This window comes from Carcharodon carcharias, chromosome 16, assembly GCF_017639515.1.
Source record: "Carcharodon carcharias isolate sCarCar2 chromosome 16, sCarCar2.pri, whole genome shotgun sequence".
NCBI classification, from domain to species: domain Eukaryota; kingdom Metazoa; phylum Chordata; class Chondrichthyes; order Lamniformes; family Lamnidae; genus Carcharodon; species Carcharodon carcharias.
Window position 1 is genome coordinate 7912902 of NC_054482.1, and position 18478 is coordinate 7931379.

General features: G+C 40.1%; 1 protein-coding gene across 1 annotated transcript in view; it reads right to left on the reverse strand.

Moving 5' to 3' along the window:
* LOC121289375 (adhesion G-protein coupled receptor D2-like) overlaps window positions 1-18478 on the reverse strand; it is a 275259-nt gene that overhangs the window by 81184 nt on the left and 175597 nt on the right. Inside the window, exon 19 of the mRNA XM_041208753.1 lies at window positions 6404-6486. Coding sequence (XP_041064687.1) covers window positions 6404-6486 — 83 coding nt within the window. The remainder of the gene's footprint in view (window positions 1-6403; window positions 6487-18478) is intronic.

Here is an 18478-nt window from a genome sequence, read left to right on the forward strand (position 1 = left end):
AGAATTGAGTGTTGGGTGTGGGAGGGTGGGGGAGAACAGAAGTGCCTCTGAACTGGGAGGAGAGGAGAGAAGAATGCTTTCTTATCCACTGTGAAAACCACATAACCAATTTTAAAACCACATAACAATCAGATGGAGCAGCAGAGAATTCCAGTACAAAGTCTCTGCAAGGATTGGGGCAAAATCCTTCTAATTTCTGCCAGGATTAATAGTTATACAAGTGACAAAATATTTGCTGTACTTGCAGCAAGGTGATACAATTCAGTGCCTCACTATTCCTCCAAAGGAACTGCAAATCAACATTCTTCTGAGTCTGTGTCAAGCTTTCTTTTGAAGCTATTGCTGAGCCTTTGCTAGTTTTACAGATTGGTTTGTATGTAAATTGCGGTTATTCCCAGGACAAAAGGGGAAAATTGGGCCCCTGATCTTTTGAGCTGTGCATTATAAATAATGCATCATTAATGTGTATAGCTATGCATTTACCCTGGAACTGGATGTTTGTTCTTGATTAAAATCCTACTAACAGAAATGTGCTGAGCTGACTCAGCAGCAGTGAATTCATAAAGAAAAGACTTATTGACATTGCTGTCTACTTTTGACAGACGATGATACACACGCTTACTGAAACCCGCACTAGAGCTAGAGTGGTTTGTATCTTCTTTATCATAACATAAACATAAACTGCAACTCTCAACTATTAAAACTACATCTACACAATTAAAAATCTTGCCATGTTCATTGCATTGGCCCAATTCAAGGGGCATCACAAATGAAACAATGTTCTCTGACACATTGTGCCTCATAGTGGGTCATACTTCAGCTATAAGACCTTCAAATTACCAAACACACCCAAGGCCAAAGCTGGGATTGACATGAATAACTGCTTTACTCTAAAGCTTGCCAATCAAATTGCCTTTTCATTTTCCTTTTTAATCGGACTTTTTAATCAGCTGTTAGGCTGAAAATCCAGGGTGAGGGCCTCACCCAGCCCCAAACTCACAGTGTCAAGGGAGATAACTGTAAGATGTTGCAAATATCCCTCATTCCAGCCTATTAAAGGATCCAAAATGCATGGAAGTTCATCAGCACAGTCACTTTCACAACGACCGGCAATGGCCATCCTTGTGTTGCTCTGTGGTTGCAGTTGTGGCTGTAACAGGTGGTAGATTTGAATGAGGACCTCCTTAGCGAATGAGAGATGTTTGATGCACTGTTCCTCTCTGAGGTTGAGGTAGGAGAATTGCTCCCTGAACACCCTGGGCAGGTATACCCTCCTGCCGAGAGCCTTTCTCCTCTTCCTCCTCCTCCCACTTCCATAGGTTTATCCTGCTCTGTGTTGCCTCTGCTCATTCTTCCTGTAATGCCGTAATCCAAGAAGGATGCAAACTGCTGTACTCATATCTGGGGGCAAGTGGTTTGTAAAAAATCCCTGACAATAGGATCAAGATCTTCAGCACGTGCCACACCACTCCTTGTAGATTTTAGCAACTTTAAATAACAGTACAAGCCACCAAACACTTCTACAAATGTAGCAACAGCCAGTGGAAATCAGTCAGGGACTAACCTGAAAATAGTTGATGATCCATTTAAATAATGTTAGTGAGAGGTCCTTCCGGCTGCTGAATACTTAGGAAAGAGCCCAGTCCTATTCTACCTAGCTAGATCATCGACAGTGAAAGTGGCAGCGCAGGTTTCAAATCAGCACTACGCTAATACCCTAGCCAAGGCTGGGGTCTGAATGGCTTGCAACAGCAGTGTGCGCAAGGGATGCAGATGCCATTTTGCAAGCAAAATAACGCTCGTACCACCAAAAATACGGGTGCTATGAAACCAAATTTTACTGTGTGTATGCGCAGTTTCTGTGTGTATGCGCGTGTGTGCACACTTTGTGTGTGTGCGCGCGCGCGCGCGCGCATGAGAGAAATGCATTGTGGGTGTTGTAGTTCTCCTCTGATCATGTGGTCCACAAGAACCCACAAGTCATGATGACTAAGTAGAATAGGACTGGGCAGTTCTAGTGAGACACATAATATGGGAATTGTTGTTTATCTGCACCTATAACCATCTTACTCGACTATGACAAACAAATACAATGGAACAAAAGTGCATGTTTGCGCAGGATCGGAGAGGGATGTTTGAGGTGTATTGATGTTGATCTCAAACAAGTCAGCCAGGTTCAGATTATCGATTAGATATCCACCTGTTCAGGCACTGCTTACTGAGGATTCAAACGTGCATAAAATTTCCTTCCACCCCCCCACTCCGAAAAAACATGTTTTTAAATAGCAAAACCTCAGGATGTCCCAAAGCACTTGACATTAACCAAGAAAGTGTTTTTTTTTATAGTCTGTTGTAATATAGCAAGTCCAACCGTCAATTTGCTTACAGGAAGCTCCCTGTTTTTTATTGATGTTGATTGAGGGATGAATGTTGTTCAGGACACCAATGATAATTCTCCTACTATTTTTCAAAATAGTGCCATGGGATATTTTATGCCATTCCAAAGGGCAGACGTTATCGTCTTTAACGTCTCATCCCAATGACAGCACCTCCAACAATGCGGCTCTCCCTCAGTGCTGCACTGGAATATGAGATGAAAAATTGTGCTCAAGTCCCTGGAGTGGGAGTTGAACCCACAACCTTCTGATTCCGAGGCGAGAGCTACCAACGGAACCAAGTGACAAAGCAAGGTTTTTCAAAGGCAATACTTCTCCAAGAACTACATGAGGGGGAAAAAATACAATCATTTAGACAACTGAGGAAAAAAGGAACCTTTTTGAGGGAGTTGAGAAATATAAATAAACAACATTACTGGCAAATTAAGCAAAGATTATAAATCCACCAAAGGTGACCTGGTGTTACAATGCCCTGGCCACATTTGTGGCCCTGGCAATGGAAGGTATGCCTTTCAAAATATAATCAAATGAGAACCACAGGTTTTGAGCAGAAAAGGCACTTATTCATAATTGAGTGATGGCAAAGCTGGTAAATAGGTTTTTATAATTATTACAGCAATGGAAGATACAGGCCAAGGGAGGTGAGCGCAGGGTAGGGGGACTAGTTTTGGTTGGCAATAGCAAAGAGTTCACAGAGACACCTGGGTTAAATGGCCTTCTTTTGTGCTGTTGAGTTCTACCACTATAACTGTACATTTTTATACTGGCATAAATCAAATCAGTGATTGATAGTTTGTTTCAGTACATTCAATGATGGGTGAACTGTGAATGCATTAAGGCTGGAGCTGTAAACATTAAAAATCTTACACCAGGTTCTGGTCCATTCATAAGCAACCCCATAGAACATCTACTAGTGATTAAAGAAACATTTCAACTTTCAAAAAGTTCCGCACAGAGTTTCAAATTCTGTTTGCCCTTCCTACTAAAGGAACGCTCACAAAATGACAGAGTTATGGAAGAGATTTCAATCCATCCATTTTGAATTTTAAAATGAGTTCATACTTTAATATTTGCTCTGGTCTGTATTACTGGCTGTCAGTCATAAATCGGAGTGCAATGCAATGATGTAATCAATGCCTCCACTCATAAGTCACCGACATCCAATCAGTTGTCATATATTGCCAACAGGCAATTCCACACATCTGATAGTGAGCATCCTAACGGAAACCTTCATTCATCATAACACCCAAATTGAACAGAACTGAAATCATTTTTTCCCTGGGAACCTCTAATCTTTTTAGTACTGCTAATTTGTACAATACAAATTGTGAGGGATATCCAGGTTTAATAAGCCAATACAAATGGCTTACAGCACGTGTAAGTGCAGCACTGACTCCTCCAGCAATTATTTCCAAAAGGTTGAAGTCTCAAAAGAATGAATGAAAAGAATATGTAAAACAATTCACATTAAAATGCTCTGCAGTCATGGTTCCTCACTGAATATAACTTAAGGAAAAACACAGTACATAAAACACAGAAGTTATAATTTTGAGGCTGTTAATAACCATTTGATATAGTGGTAATGGAATCTTGAAGGACTTGATTGTGTAGTGGGGTTAAGGTTCTTGCTTCAGTTTCCCGTGGTCTTCCATCATAGCACACTGATGCTATGATTCATGAAAGTGAGAGAGTGAGAACATGTGAGTGAATGTGCGAATGACTGTGTGTAACAGTGTGTGTTTGTGCACATGCTTGTTCCATTTTTAAGTGAAACAGGGATAGGGAAAGGAAGTCTGGATGGGAATTGTCCATCTTATTCTCTGACAAGTCAGACTATATTTCGTTGAACAAAGTACTACACTGGCAGTAGCCTGTAAACATTGGCTCTGAATTTGGTGCAAAAATAACAGCGTGAATGTGACGTACACTGTTCTTAATATGCAAATTGCTCAGTCACTTGTGGCCAGGCTTAAGTATGCAACACGGTGACATTTTATCATGGAATCGGAGAATTGTTACAGCACAGGAGGCCATTCAGCCCATCATGTCTGTGCTGGCCCTCTGAATGAGCAATTCACCTAGTGCAACTCCCCTGCCTCGTCCCCACAGCCCTGCAAATTTTGCCTTTTCTGATAATGATCCAATTCCCTTTCGAGAGCCTTAACTGACCCCCAACTCCACCACCTACTCAGGCAGTTCATTCCAGGTTCTAATCATTTGATGCGTGAAAAAGGTTTCCCTCATGTCATCATTGCTTCTTTTGCCAATTACCTTAAATCTGTGCCCTCTGGTTTTCGATCCTTCCACCAGTGGGGACAGTTTCTCACTACCTACTCTGTCCAGACCCCTCATGGTTTTGAATACCTCTATCAAATCTCCTCTCAACATTCTCTTCTTCAAGGGGAATAGTTCCTACTTCTCCAATTTTTCTATGTAAATGAAGTTCCTCATGAAACTTCTCTGCAACCCCTCTAATACCTTCAGATCCTTCCGAAGATACAGTGCCCAAAACTAGATGCAATACACAAGCTGAGGCCAAACCAATGTTTTATACATGTTTAACATCACTTCCTTGCTTTTGTACCCCTATTTATGCCCCTATTTATAAAACCCAAGATGCTGTATGCTTTATTAACTGGTCCCTCTATTCCTGCACCCCCTTTAGAATTGTACTCCATTTTATATTGTTTCCGCGTTCTTCCGATTAAAATAAATCACTTCACGCTTCTCTGCATTAAATTTTATCTGCCACTTGTCCACGCATTCTACCAATCTGCCTGTTTAAGCTTTACACTATCCTCCTCATGGTTCACAATACTTCCAAGTTTCGTACCTTCCCCAGATTTTGACATTGTGCCCTGTACACCAAGGTCTAGGTCATTAATATATATATATATATCAGGTAGAGGAGGTGTCCTAACATCGAGCCCTGGGAAACTCCACTATGAAACCTTTCTTTAGTCCAAAATTCAATTGCTCACCACTACCCTCTGTTTCCTGCCACTCAGCCAATTTCATATCCATGTCGCTGCTGTCTCTTTTATTCCATGAGCTATAACTTTGCTCAAAAGTCTGTTGTGTGGCACTTTATCAAATGCCTTTTGGAAGTCCATTTACCCCGCATCAACAGCTTTACCCTCATCAATCCTCTCTATTACCTCATCAAAAAACTCAAGCAAGTTAGTTAAACATGATTTTCCCTTGACAAATACATTCTGGCTTTCCTTAATCAACCCGTATAAAGGGTGTAACATTTGCAATTCTCCAGTGTTCTGTCTCCATGCAGAATCTAAGGAAGACTGGAAAATTAAGGCCAGTGCATCCGCAATTTCCACACTCACTTTCTTCAGTATCCTTGGATACATCTCATCCAGTCCTGGTGACTTATCAACTTTAAGTACAGGCAGCCCATCCAATACCTCCTCCTCATCACTTTTCAGCCCTTCAAGTGTCTGAACCATCTCCTCTTTCATCATGACCTGGACAACATCATCCATGGTAAAGACGCCACTCAACTGCAGCTACTTACCAATTATTGTTTTTTAAAAAAACAAAATGATCCAAAAATTCAGAACTCTTCCAGTGCTTTTAGTGATAGTGATGTTGACCTCAAGTTGAGGGAGTCTACAAGGTCAGCTTTGGAGGTCAAATGCAAGCACATCCTGGCACTTGTGGATTTCCAGCCCCGATTCATGCATGTGTTTATGTATGTAAATGTATTATATATGTTTCTACATGTATATATTATATATATATAATATATATATGCGCATGTTTATGGGCTGATTTGTGCTATGCACACAATGTTGATTGAACCTAAAGGAAATAAAATGTTTTGTTTTAAAATATACCCAGTGCTACAAAGATTAAGCCTGCTTCTTGACATGTTTATCTAATATAGATGATCTCAGAATTAACTAGCTACTAATATAAAACAAGGCTGTGGTTTTACAAGCTTAGCAAGTGAATGGAAAGCCTGCACAGTGAGTTAAGTGCTCTGATTGTACCTTAATGGAGGTCACTGGGCTCTGAGAACAGCACGACAGCTCCTCATCGGGTCCTCGTGGCAGGCTGGGGGTAGATAGCTGTCCTAATGAAAACGAAAAAGGGGAAAAATAAGAAAAATTAGTCAAAGCAAAAGGTTACTGCAATTTTATTTAACAATCCAGGACTGCAGCAAAAATATCAGCCATGCTTTTTTGAGGTAAAAGGTGATTTGAAAGCATTGGGCTCACGTTGATGTACAGTTCCAGGGATGTCAGTCGCCTTCTGGTACCTCCCCTTAACAGCCATTCATCATATGTGATCCTAGTCGATTCAAAAATGGGGGACCTCACAGTCCAGCTCTATCCCAGCTTCGCTCCATGTGTTACCCGATCACAGACACAAGACCAGCATTTTAAATGAGAGATGAAATAGCTCAAATTAAGCCGGGAACTTTGGATTGACTTCTTCAGCAACACTATGTTGCCCATTACCTCATGATGTACCATGTTTACATTATACATGAACTAATTCACAGTGAGGGGTGCATTTTTCAAATTAATTTTGAAATTTACTCCCCCTTCCCTTCTAATAGTATGTGTTCATGATGAGGTCCTGTTCCAGGGATGATATTTATCTTCTGGTACCTCTCCTTTTTAACCAATCATCATGGGTGATCCTAAACACTAAGTACCTATTCAAATCTGGGAGGCAATAGTCCCAAATTTTACCTTACCTCCACTCTTATGTTCACACACAAACTATTAGGTGGATTCGGACTGAACAATTGCACCTATAAACTCAGAATCAAAGCAGAACTGCATTTTCTTAAATCTTCAGATTGTTTCTAGCAGAATAGTATGTATAATGTTAGGAAGCTCAGCTAATATTTCATAAATACAATTCTGTCACAAAGATAGCATATGCCCTCTTTTAATTCTTCTAATAATTATTTAAATTATAATCTACTCCATTGACTTGAGTGTGAAGATAATTAATATTTTGACTTTGATAAAAACAAATTGTTTTTCTAAGAAAAAAACACGCCATTTAATCCTCCAACTTGAGGGACAGAATGAGTTCATAATATCTCTGAATTAATACCAGGAACTCGCTTTTTTTTTCTATTTGCAGCATTTAAATGTTGGGAAGTTGAAAACTGAGGCTGAGAGCTGTGAAGGAAGCAGTACCTGGAACCTGCGTACTTGGCATCCTCAAGCCATTTATTTGTAGCACAAAATAAACTCGACGTAACACTGGAAGTTGATGTAACCAGCTGGAAATAACAGTTCACATCTTGTGCACTTTGTTTAAGCCATCTGGATGTTCCATTGTGTTTGGTCAACACCGAGTGTCAACGTGTGACAGTTGATATATGTTTAGTTCAAGTAAACTGCCGCAGCCTGCTCCTGGGACCGCGTGCTTAGGTTTTCAGCATTTTGTGGAAATTTCTGTCAAATTGCAACAGGGTTGTCTGCATCCTCTGTGGCAGCCCTCCAAATTCCTCAGGCATTTTATCGGACCGGTGTTCTGCTGTAGTGCTTTATAGGTTATGAAAACTATGCCAAAGTTCTTGCGAGCAGCTGGTTGAGTGTCAGCTGACAGGAATGATTTTTCAATATGTACTACAGAATAAAGAGAAGGGCTAGTCCTGTGAGAATCAGAGCTGTGTATGTTTGACAAGAAACCCACCGAACAAACGAGCCACATGAAAGAAGTTGCACAATTGTTGTTTGATGTTCTTCTGTCTCTGCAGCACAGAGATCTGACAAGAAAGATTTTATGGCATTACCTGCGGAAGGCAAGCATTTTCTGGTAACTGCACAAACACATTGCTACACTTAAAGCTTCATAATAGAGCTGTGCACCCACCAGATTTAGACAAGAGGATCTTGATTACTAACTTAATTTAGTTTTGTACCATTTTGGCCAATTGTTCTTCATCAGCTTCATTAGACTTACGAGCTCTGCTTATTTCATGCTGAGGCTAGAAGTGTTCTAGTTCACTCTGAGATAAGAAAATCAATTGGTGCAGTCCCCATTTACATTATTTTTCACAGCAGGATTACAATGCATGCCACTGCAACTTTACTTTTGTCCTCTGTATTACGTTTCATACTGGGGTAGGGCTGCCAACACTCTCAGGATTGTCCTGAAGTCCCTGGGAATTAAAGATTAATCTCCAGGTTACTGTTCCCAGAAAAAGTCAGAGGCCCATCAAAAAGCAATTCTGTTCTTTTTTAACTTTCTTTGAGCACTTCTGTTTATTTGTTATATGTATTGGAGATGGTAAAAAAAAAGGGTAGAACAGTTAGAGGCGGAAAGCCGTATGATTCCTCCAGGAATAAGTCCAACCAAAATTGGTAACATTGTTGCTGGGTTGAGAGAGGGCAAAGAGAGATTATGTGATGTTTTGCTGTACGACATGAAAAAGACTGGGTGGAGACCCTGGATTGAGTCCTCGGAAGCGTTTATAATGCAGTACCTCTGTGATCACGCTGGCATGAAGCCAATTTCCAAATAGCTATAATTTTTCAGCCAGTATGATTCCAGATGGCACAATTAGGCAAGGTTACATAACAATTTTGTTTCAGATTCACTCCTGCATAATCAATCTGGTACTGATTTAATGATATGTTTAGCCTTTCAAGCTTTGTAAGTAGAAAATTTGCGTTGAAGGCAAACAACCAAATCAGACCTTGCACTCCTCTATTAGGAATGTGCAGCCCAGAAAGGCTAAACATCAATCCAAAGCCATGTCAGCGATAGAACTTCAAGCCAAAGAGCCAGTTTAAATGATTGGTTAAAAATCTCCTGTGCAGCAAAGATCAAATTTAATTCAAGCCTATTGGTCAAAAATTAGTTTGATACAATTTGATGTTTACAAGTCACTTCTCCACGATGTCAAGTTTCTGCCCAATCCATAGATTCAATGTACAGGAGATCAAGCAAACAGCAAGGATAGGCATTCAGGCTGTTTCCACGGGCCTGATCTGGATTGGTGCAGTTCAAAATTGATCCAAAAAATGGAAATAGGGGACAGTCATTTTACATCATGGCAATTTACATTGTGTTTCAGCTGAGAATAGATACAAATGTTGGTGAGGGTGCAAAGATTTACTGGAATGGTACCAGGGATAAAGGGCTTCAGTTGGGTGGAGAGGGAGGTTAGAGAAGCTGAGATTGGCCTTCTTAGAGGATAGGATGTTAAAGGGAGATTCAACAGAGGTATTCAAAATTATAAGAGGTTTTGACGGAGGAGATATTAAGACACGGTTTCCATTGGTTGGTAACCAGAGGATACAGATTGAAGACAATTGACAACAGAACCAGAGGCAAGAGAAGAATTTCTTTTATGCACAGAGTTGATAAGATTTGAAATTCACTGCCTGATGGGTGGTGGAACCAACCTTCAAAAAGAAATTAGATAAATACACAAAAATAAAAAAAAAATGCAGGGTTATAAAAAGAGAGGAGTAGAGCAGAACCAATTGGATAGCTTTTTCAAAGAGCCAGCACATCCACATTGTACTGTATAATGCTATGGTTCTGTAGAATCAGTGCAATCTTAACTATCAGCAGCACATAGAAATGGCGCTGCAGTTTGCTGTCAGGTTGGATGTTGTAACAGGTCTTGTGGAAAAGTAAAACTCTATAAAGGGAGAAAATTGTGAAGTTGCTGGTCTCTTAGAGGCTTATGTTGTCCTGTACTTAAAGTTATCCGTGCCCACTGCAACAAGAATTGCTATCTATTGTTACCATCAGGTTAGGGACCATTAACATTCAAAAAGAAATCTGAATACCTCGTTTTAAACAATAGACCTACGCCACAAGATTTCACTTTCTTTTTTAACAAAGCAAAACAAGCACTGTTAACTTAACAATATTGTTTATGCACTCAGGTTTGTTTCTTACTTCTCCCAGGAATTCTCTTATAAGGCACATCAATCTTAAAGTTATTTACTTCTGTAGGTAAGTATGTTCACAAATATGCCACAGTCCTCTGGATAATTCTCCTCAGCTCCAGCTATTCTCAGAGGTAAAAATTTCATTTACCATCTCTTGACTGTGGAAGCCTCAGTCCCTTTTTCTGGTTACTTTTACAATACTTCCAAGCTAATCTGCTGGTTACTTTCTTTTGCAATAAGACATCGAAACCTACTGTAGATTCTCCCTCTAGCTTCAAACTAGGCAATCTTCAAACTTCTGTTCCTAACAAAATTCAAGCTGAGATTAAGCCACATCGGTCTTTCCCGTGGTAAATGATGAAGTTAGTGCTTTACTCTGTTTACAGTGCAGGTCCGTCTAACTGTCATTTATTCTGGCTAACTTCTCTCAGTAAGCTGCAAACCACACTAGGTCCAAACTGCAACTAAAAAACCTCTCCCAGCAAACACCCAGATAAATTGAAAGCAGAGAGCCTTTCTAAGCTCCACCCCTCTCCATGGCAACATGGTCTGCTCTGGGCTATCCTCAAACCAACCTTTAAGTTAGTTATCCCGCAATTAAAATTTCAGTTTTGATCTGATGAAGTAAATGGGCTTTATAACCTTTCAGGGTTCACTGAATGCTTTCAAAATAATTTAGCACTAACTCACAAAACAAAAACTCCCTGAACTGCACTTATAGCTCTCTCTCTTCTGACTTAATTAAACAAATGTGGATAACCTTCTGAACTGCCACTTTTAAAAATGTTCTGGCAATCTTTAAAGCCCAGCATTTTAACTGCCATACCTTTACAACAATAATCTTCCCATGAACTGACCATTAACTCTAAAGTATTAACATGTACCATGAAATCAAGAGTCCTCTGAAATTCTGGAGCCTTTAATCAGCTGTTATTTAATTTTGCAGTTGCTATTATTTGCACTTTTGATCTAATATTAAGAATTTCCACATCTTCTTCCCCCTTTCCCCATAGCCACTTAGCATGAACCACTGATTTAATATTGACACAATGTTTTGAATGTTTACTTGTCTTCTTAGCTTTTCCATTACGAGATATTTAATCATCGCATTTTACTCCTCTTGCATGTCTGCATCATGGTTTCTCTACAGCCATCAATGCTATCCTGTGATTGGTCACCAAGAGGTAGACATTCCCTTCCTTTACCCTGCAAAGATAAAAGCTCAAACAGCAGTAAGTGTGTGTCTGTCTATCTGCCTGTGTCTGTAGGATTGAAAATGCAGGTCTAGAATCCACAAATACTGACGGTGGGACGCAGAGGGAGATTTTGGAAGAGGCAGCCAATTAAATGATTCAACTCATGGAGCCCCCATACAATTAAGGGCAGCCGATGGGCTCCCAAGTCTGGAGGGCCAACAGGAGGCTGTTCAGCTCTGGAAGATCGGCAGCCCCAGTGTCACAGGTGGGTGCTGCCAATATAGGTTGGGGAACAGCAGTGCACCCTCAAGATGGAGGTGCTCTCTGAAGAGTTTTCAAAGTTTAAAAATAAGAAGTGGCCACAGCTGCCAGACTTTAGCCCAGGCTTCCCCTCCACTAGATGGCATGTGGTCACAGCTTTCTCCCTCTGGCAATCGTGGCTATTGTGGATTGGGGGGGGGTGGATAGCGGGTTTTAAACTGAACGAGGCATCAATGGTCCTGCACCCATTCACCTCAATGGGGGCCTGCATGCTGAAAGGACAATTCCAGATGGCTTTTGATCAGTGCCCTAAATGGACAATTGAATTTGCCTAATTGGCTTACCCATCACTGTTAGGCAGTTAGCTGTCACATCCCCTCCCTCAAAATAACATGTAGGTGGGATCACGGTGGTGGACCAGGATGGCAGCTGATAACAAGCAATTGCCAACATGCCTGCCTCCAGTTCCGCCTCTGAATCTCCATGAAAATTCAGCCCCTTGTGTCTGTGACTCAAAGGCACTGCAAGGTAAGCAATTAAATGTAACGCTTTGCATATAATGTTGTTCAACATATTAATAAAGTTTTTCAGAAAATTAGCCTAATAAATATTGCATTATATTGAATTAGACTGTACTAAATTTTGTAAAAGAATGTTACAACCATGAATCCTACAATCTGGGATCTGTGGCACAATATTAATGAAACTGTTTATTCAGTACTGTACTTATGAGTCTTATATTTCCCTGGCACTAAGTGAAATAGTTTCTAAATTTTACAGGCTAACAAGGAAGCACAAGGGACATGAAAAGAAAAACTATATAATTATTGTAATTTTTAAATTCTAGTTCATGCCTTCAACAGCACTCATTGTAATTTTTATGTACTAATCTTTAAACCTTCTTACAACCATGGCAAACCATTAACCAAGGAACAGGAAACAGACTGAAAATGTCTTTACATATTTAAAGAGCATTTTATGCAACTAAATCTATATGACACAATAACGTAAATTAAATGATAACTTAAAGATAAGTTGCTTTGTAACCAAAGGTAAAGGAATTAATGATATTTAACTTGTGAAGATGATAATTTTGCTGATGAAGTCGTTGTTTTCTCTGGTGCCCTATTCATTATGTAAAGTTAAAAAAATGTATTGTGGGTCTGTAGTACTCACATTCCTTAATGATCTCCTGCACCTGCTCATCTGGTACATTTTTAATTAACACTCTAAGGAGGTTTGTCAGTAGTAATCAAAAACATTGTCACTTATAAAGCTGTGGCAAAAAATCAATAGTTTTTCATCAGAAAAGGTTATTTCTGGCATAAGTGAACCATTTAATTGCTTCATTCCAATAAACAAAACTACACATTTTAATGACTTGATCCTATGAATCAATACAGCCATACATTTTATTAAGCAGCAACATGTGGGAAGATATTTTGAGTCCTACCAATCAAGGCAGAAGCATTTTCCTTATTTTCATTTACTTGGTAACTGCAATAAGTTTCAAAACCCATGCAGGTCCATGATTTATACATAGGAATTGACCCCCATGGCAGTAACACAGTGATGGGTGACTGGTTTTCAACAGTAAGCTACTGGCACTTGACAAAGTGCCTGAAGCAGAATGAATTCACTTCTTTTTCCCTCACTCATCAACAGGCGCTGCCCTGACCCCCTCCTGTCCTGACTGATGTGACAGGGCCTTGTCCTTTTTGACTGAGAAAACCTACTGCGAGGTTTATTTTTCCAAGACACTCCAGGTTCACTTTGCACTCACCTTCTTCAAAAAGTGTAACGTAGAACATGAAAGGATTTTCAAAGCAAGCATAACATTTACGTATAGTTTAGAAACCATGACACTGAGATGCAACTCCTGACAAAAAATAAAGAAGAGCATTAACTTTCAATTCTCCTACAGGCATTGCTTCACAGCTCATGGCTATTGCTTTTTCAATTTCTCCCCAGAGAGCCAGGAGTTATTACCCCTGTCGATGGAGGAGAAAGGGATGTTATTCCCCTGTCACCCACCCAACTCTGGCATATTCCCTTTCCTGATCTATAGCCTTCCATAGGAAAAAAAGTGTCTGAAATGCTGTTAGTTCTCAACTATGTCAGATTCATCTACCTGTACCGCTGGAATTATTTTCCAGGGCTAGAGTGACACAATGTCACAGGAGTCAGATGAAAAGAATTTCAAAACAAATATGGTGTGTGAGACACTAGGTATAATGAGGCAATCACAAAGAGGACATATTTGAAACCTGAAGTATGGATTTAATTATTAACTAAGGTTACAATAAAACAAACAACCTCCTGTGTTTTGAACAAGTCTGCAAGTCTTTTAAATTGTTCTAGTCTGTGGTAAAAGTATATAAATTACAGCATTCTAGGTTTGAACCAAAGAAAGCAGCACCAATAACTGATTAATTTTACTTATAACTAGTGTTAGAAGAAAATAAAGACTTTTTCTGTGGTCAATGAACGTACTTTATATTGTGTCTCCAAAGTATGGATTTTTCTCTGCAATGACAGTCCTGCCTAAGCAGTGCTTTTAAGTGCTTCACATGTAAGCAAAACATTAAATATCAAATTCTCCACATATTTTGATGAGGACTCACTTTCCTGATATTTTTAGCAGAAATACATGAAAATATGCTTATCTGTGATTAAAAAAAGATATTCAGTTAATATAATTCTTGGCCACTTGGAACGAAATATTTTAATTTTTCAATCCAAGAATTGGAAAACCACTAAGCATACATAAAGGCCTGTAATGTGAAAACTTGTCAAATCCTGAAAACTTTGAATCATATCAAATTAACATTACTTCAGAGAACCTGGCATTTTTACCTGGTTTATTCAGTACACCCTGTGATTCAATGGTCCTGATTTCAAAACTTATTTATTAGATTTTTTAAAAATATGCATACATAAAAAAATATCAATTTGGGACATAATGTAACCATGTAATTAAAGTTCCAAATAAACATAGCAAACTGCACACCACTTCACAAGATATCGGTTAACTGGCAAAGGTTTTACATCAAAACCTTTGTGCATTGTCCTGAAGGTTTTAGAAATGTTTAACAAGTTGGCTTTCATTTTCCCCACTGTAGAACTCACACATATTTCTGTGCTAGAAACTACTGTGCCATTGCAGGTTAATTTTTATGTTGGGACATAAACACGTGCAGTAAGTGCAATTAAAAGAATAGGACACATACTGGAAATGGAGTGAATGTGGCAACACTGAACGTATAGTGGTCATGACACACTTTATTTACTGTAACTGAGCTGCAATTAATGCCAGAATCAGAGAGCGCCAGCTGTTAAATGGTTGACAAAGAGGGGAAGTTTAAAGCTAGCTTAGGCTTAAATTTAACAGTCCCCTTAGGAAACCGAATCTGAGGTCAAACATTTTTTTTTTATATATAAACTGTATTGTTTTTTGTGGTGCATGTCATTCCTGGGGATTCTTCTAAATTAAACTTCACCCAGGGCGTATTCTCACGGAATCAGCGACCAGTGTCATGCTACTGTAATTTTTTTTTTAACTATAGGGTACACTTTAATCAAATACATTCAACTCAGTCTATCTTCTAAAAAGAAGTTGCCATTTATCTTACATTTACAAGCAACACCTATACCTGCAATGTTAAAAAGGATGCAGTGAGAAATGACCATCGAGCCAAGTCCTATTAAAAGACCATGTGCAATCTGCAGGGTTTAGAGACTCCTTTCAACTTTTTTTTAAAAAACCTTTAAATGACGAATAACCACAACCTCAAACAACATGAAGCAGTATGAAGTTTTTTTTTGTTGCTGGTTTCACTCCCCTCCCAAGGTAATCAAGCAAACCCTTCCGGATATTGATCTAATGTAACAATCTACATTATTCAGTCTGATTGGCAGTGCTACCATCCATCAGAAGGGGGAACGTTGAAACCGACACTCTGTCAGCTTGTTCTGGTGGTTCAGGTGGATGTAAAAGATCTTGTGTCGTTACTTAAAGAAGAGCAAGGATATCTCTCAGTTCCCTGATGGCATTTCTCCCTCATCCAACACCACAAAAAAAAAGAGGAATTGGTTATTGACTTAATGGTGTGATCTTGCTGTGTACAAAATGGCTGCTACATTTGCCTATAAAACAAGAATCTCATAACTTGAGCATGAGGTGGCTGAGTGATGTGATAAGGTGCTGTATAAATGATGCTTTTTCTTTGACTGGTTTACCTGACAGAATTTTCATAGTGCCATACAACTCTGATAGGATATTTAATCATCTGTGACTAAGCTTATCCTTATAATTTTCAATCTCATTCCGAATCAGCTCTTCATTAATCTCCTTTAAAATGGTTGATTGGTATAAAATTAAGCACACTTTTGTTTTAGGAATTAGCTCAATATCTCTACTGCTCACTGAGGAAAGAAATGTTTTCTAATCTCAGGTTTCAGTTGAGGCTGATCAATGTTATGCCTGTGTCCTCTATTTATACAAACACAGCTAAGCTAAATAATCTCTTCATTACATCTACATTCCTCACTTTATTTTAGAAGACCTGGATCATGTCCTCACTCAATTTTCTTCTTTGCTGACAAAAATAATTTCAAGGACTTCTCCTCATGAGTTATAGATTTAAATCCTGAGATCATCCTGGCCATTTTCTCTGAACCCTTACCAATACAGAAAGGGGAGAGCTTGCATTTATACAGCGCCTTTTCTGACCCCAGGTCGTCGCAAAGTACTTCACAGCCAATGAAGTACTTCTGAAGTGCAGTCATTCTTGTAATGTTGGAAATATAACTTTAAAGGTGGTCACTCAAAATTGCATATACCAACACGTGAGGGCCCGATCTTTGCGGAGTCGAGTCAATTATGGAGGCCTTTAAAAATTGTAGGTGGGACCCAGATGCCCCCATTTCCAGCATTTCCCATTTTTGCTGTGGGGGGGTGGAGGGGGGGTGGGTGGAAGGGGACAGGCTGTGAATCACGCTGGCAGGAAAACCAAACTCAGCAGGGCCATTTGAAATTAGTGCTGAGTTCAATCTCACCCCATTTTCGGTTCCAGGGCCTTAACACGCAGTGTGGGACTCACGAGTTGATGGAGGAGAAATAAACACTTTTGAAAGGCAGGTAATACCTGTTTAAGTGCCATGACTGTAAGTTATTTAAATCTACAGCCCTTTAAAAATAAACAAAAGATAGGCTGCAGCTGTCAGTTAGAATACAAAAGGACACATAGGGCTGAGTTCTCCAGTTGGTGAGCGGGGGGCGGGGCCCACTCGCTGACACGTAAAGTGACACACGGTGATGACAGGCAGGCGTCCTAGCGCCATTTAGATTTTCAGTTTGCTGGGCGTGCAGTCGACTCAGCTGTGTGCCCACCGAACTGTCAAAGGCCTATTAAGGCCATTTGAAACCTAATTAACTCAACTTTAAGGTTGGCGAGGGGGCAGGCAAAGAGCCCAGGCGGCCTTTGCATTTTTCATGAAACCTCATCCATGGGTGGGATGAGGTTTCATGAAGTGTTTTAAAATCTAATAAAAATGTTTACATTAATTCTTTGACATGTCCCACCTCATGTGACAGTGTCACATGAGGGGACATGTTTTAAAAGTTTTTTGTCTCCTTTATTTAAATTTACACATGTCAAACTAATCTCCCGGAGTCACCTCCTTCCTGTGCTCTTTTGTGTGCATGCGCGAAGGAGCACAGTAAACAACTCAGGAAATCCCCCCCACTCCACCCCCCATCTGCACAGGGAGTACACAGCGCTTCCGGGCGAGCATCACAATGGGTGGGCCTTAATTGGCCCACCCACAAAAAATGGCAGCATGGCCCCATTCAAGTGTGCCAATCAGGTTCGTGCCCGTGCAACCCACACCCACCTCCCCACACCAACCCCACCCGCACCCCACCCGATGGGGGAGAAATTTTTCCCATACTTCTGGAGTGCATTGATTGGCAGGCCTTAAAAAAATTACGATCTGTTCCTGTAGTTTCAATAGACTTCATTGTTTAATATCTCAAGGGCTGTTATTATAGCTGAGCCTGTTATAAATGCTTGGCTGTGTTTCAAATGTCCAAAATCATTTATCTCAACAAGTGGCTAAGTTCACATTTTGATTGGTAGTCTTAAAGGATTAGTTGTCTTTGCCGTGGTTACTGACAGGAAGTTTGTTTGTTTTTATAACAGATTGACTGCTTAAGACAACTTAAATCTTTGAATGGGTTTCATGAACGAGTTTTTTTTTCTGTATCAAGCATGATTGAGAGCTGTATTACATTGTTAGAAGTTAAAATGTTTCCATCTCCACATGACTCCTAAGGCCTACCCATAATGGATACGGGTGATAGCTATGGAGGTGGTAGGGGGTATAAACTGGACTGGAGGTGACATTGGGGTATAAGGTGCACGGAGGTGGCATGGGGGTGAGTGGGGCGATGAGGGGTGAAGGCTAGGAGGCTTAACAGGCTTTTATAAAACTGGGCCGAAGTCTCAGAGAACCGAGCCAAGCTTTCTAACCAGCCTGCCTTGGCACTCGCCTGCCTTCATGGCCGTGCCCCTGTTACCCCCACCACCCCCCCACAACCAGAGTGAAAATCATGCATGCCTGGCTCATGTCCATGGAGACAGGTCCGCCAAGTCAGGAGATTACCCGACTTGAGCCTCCTGCCTCCATGGTAAAAATCTGACCCATTTTCATTGTTCACCAACGTTAGTGA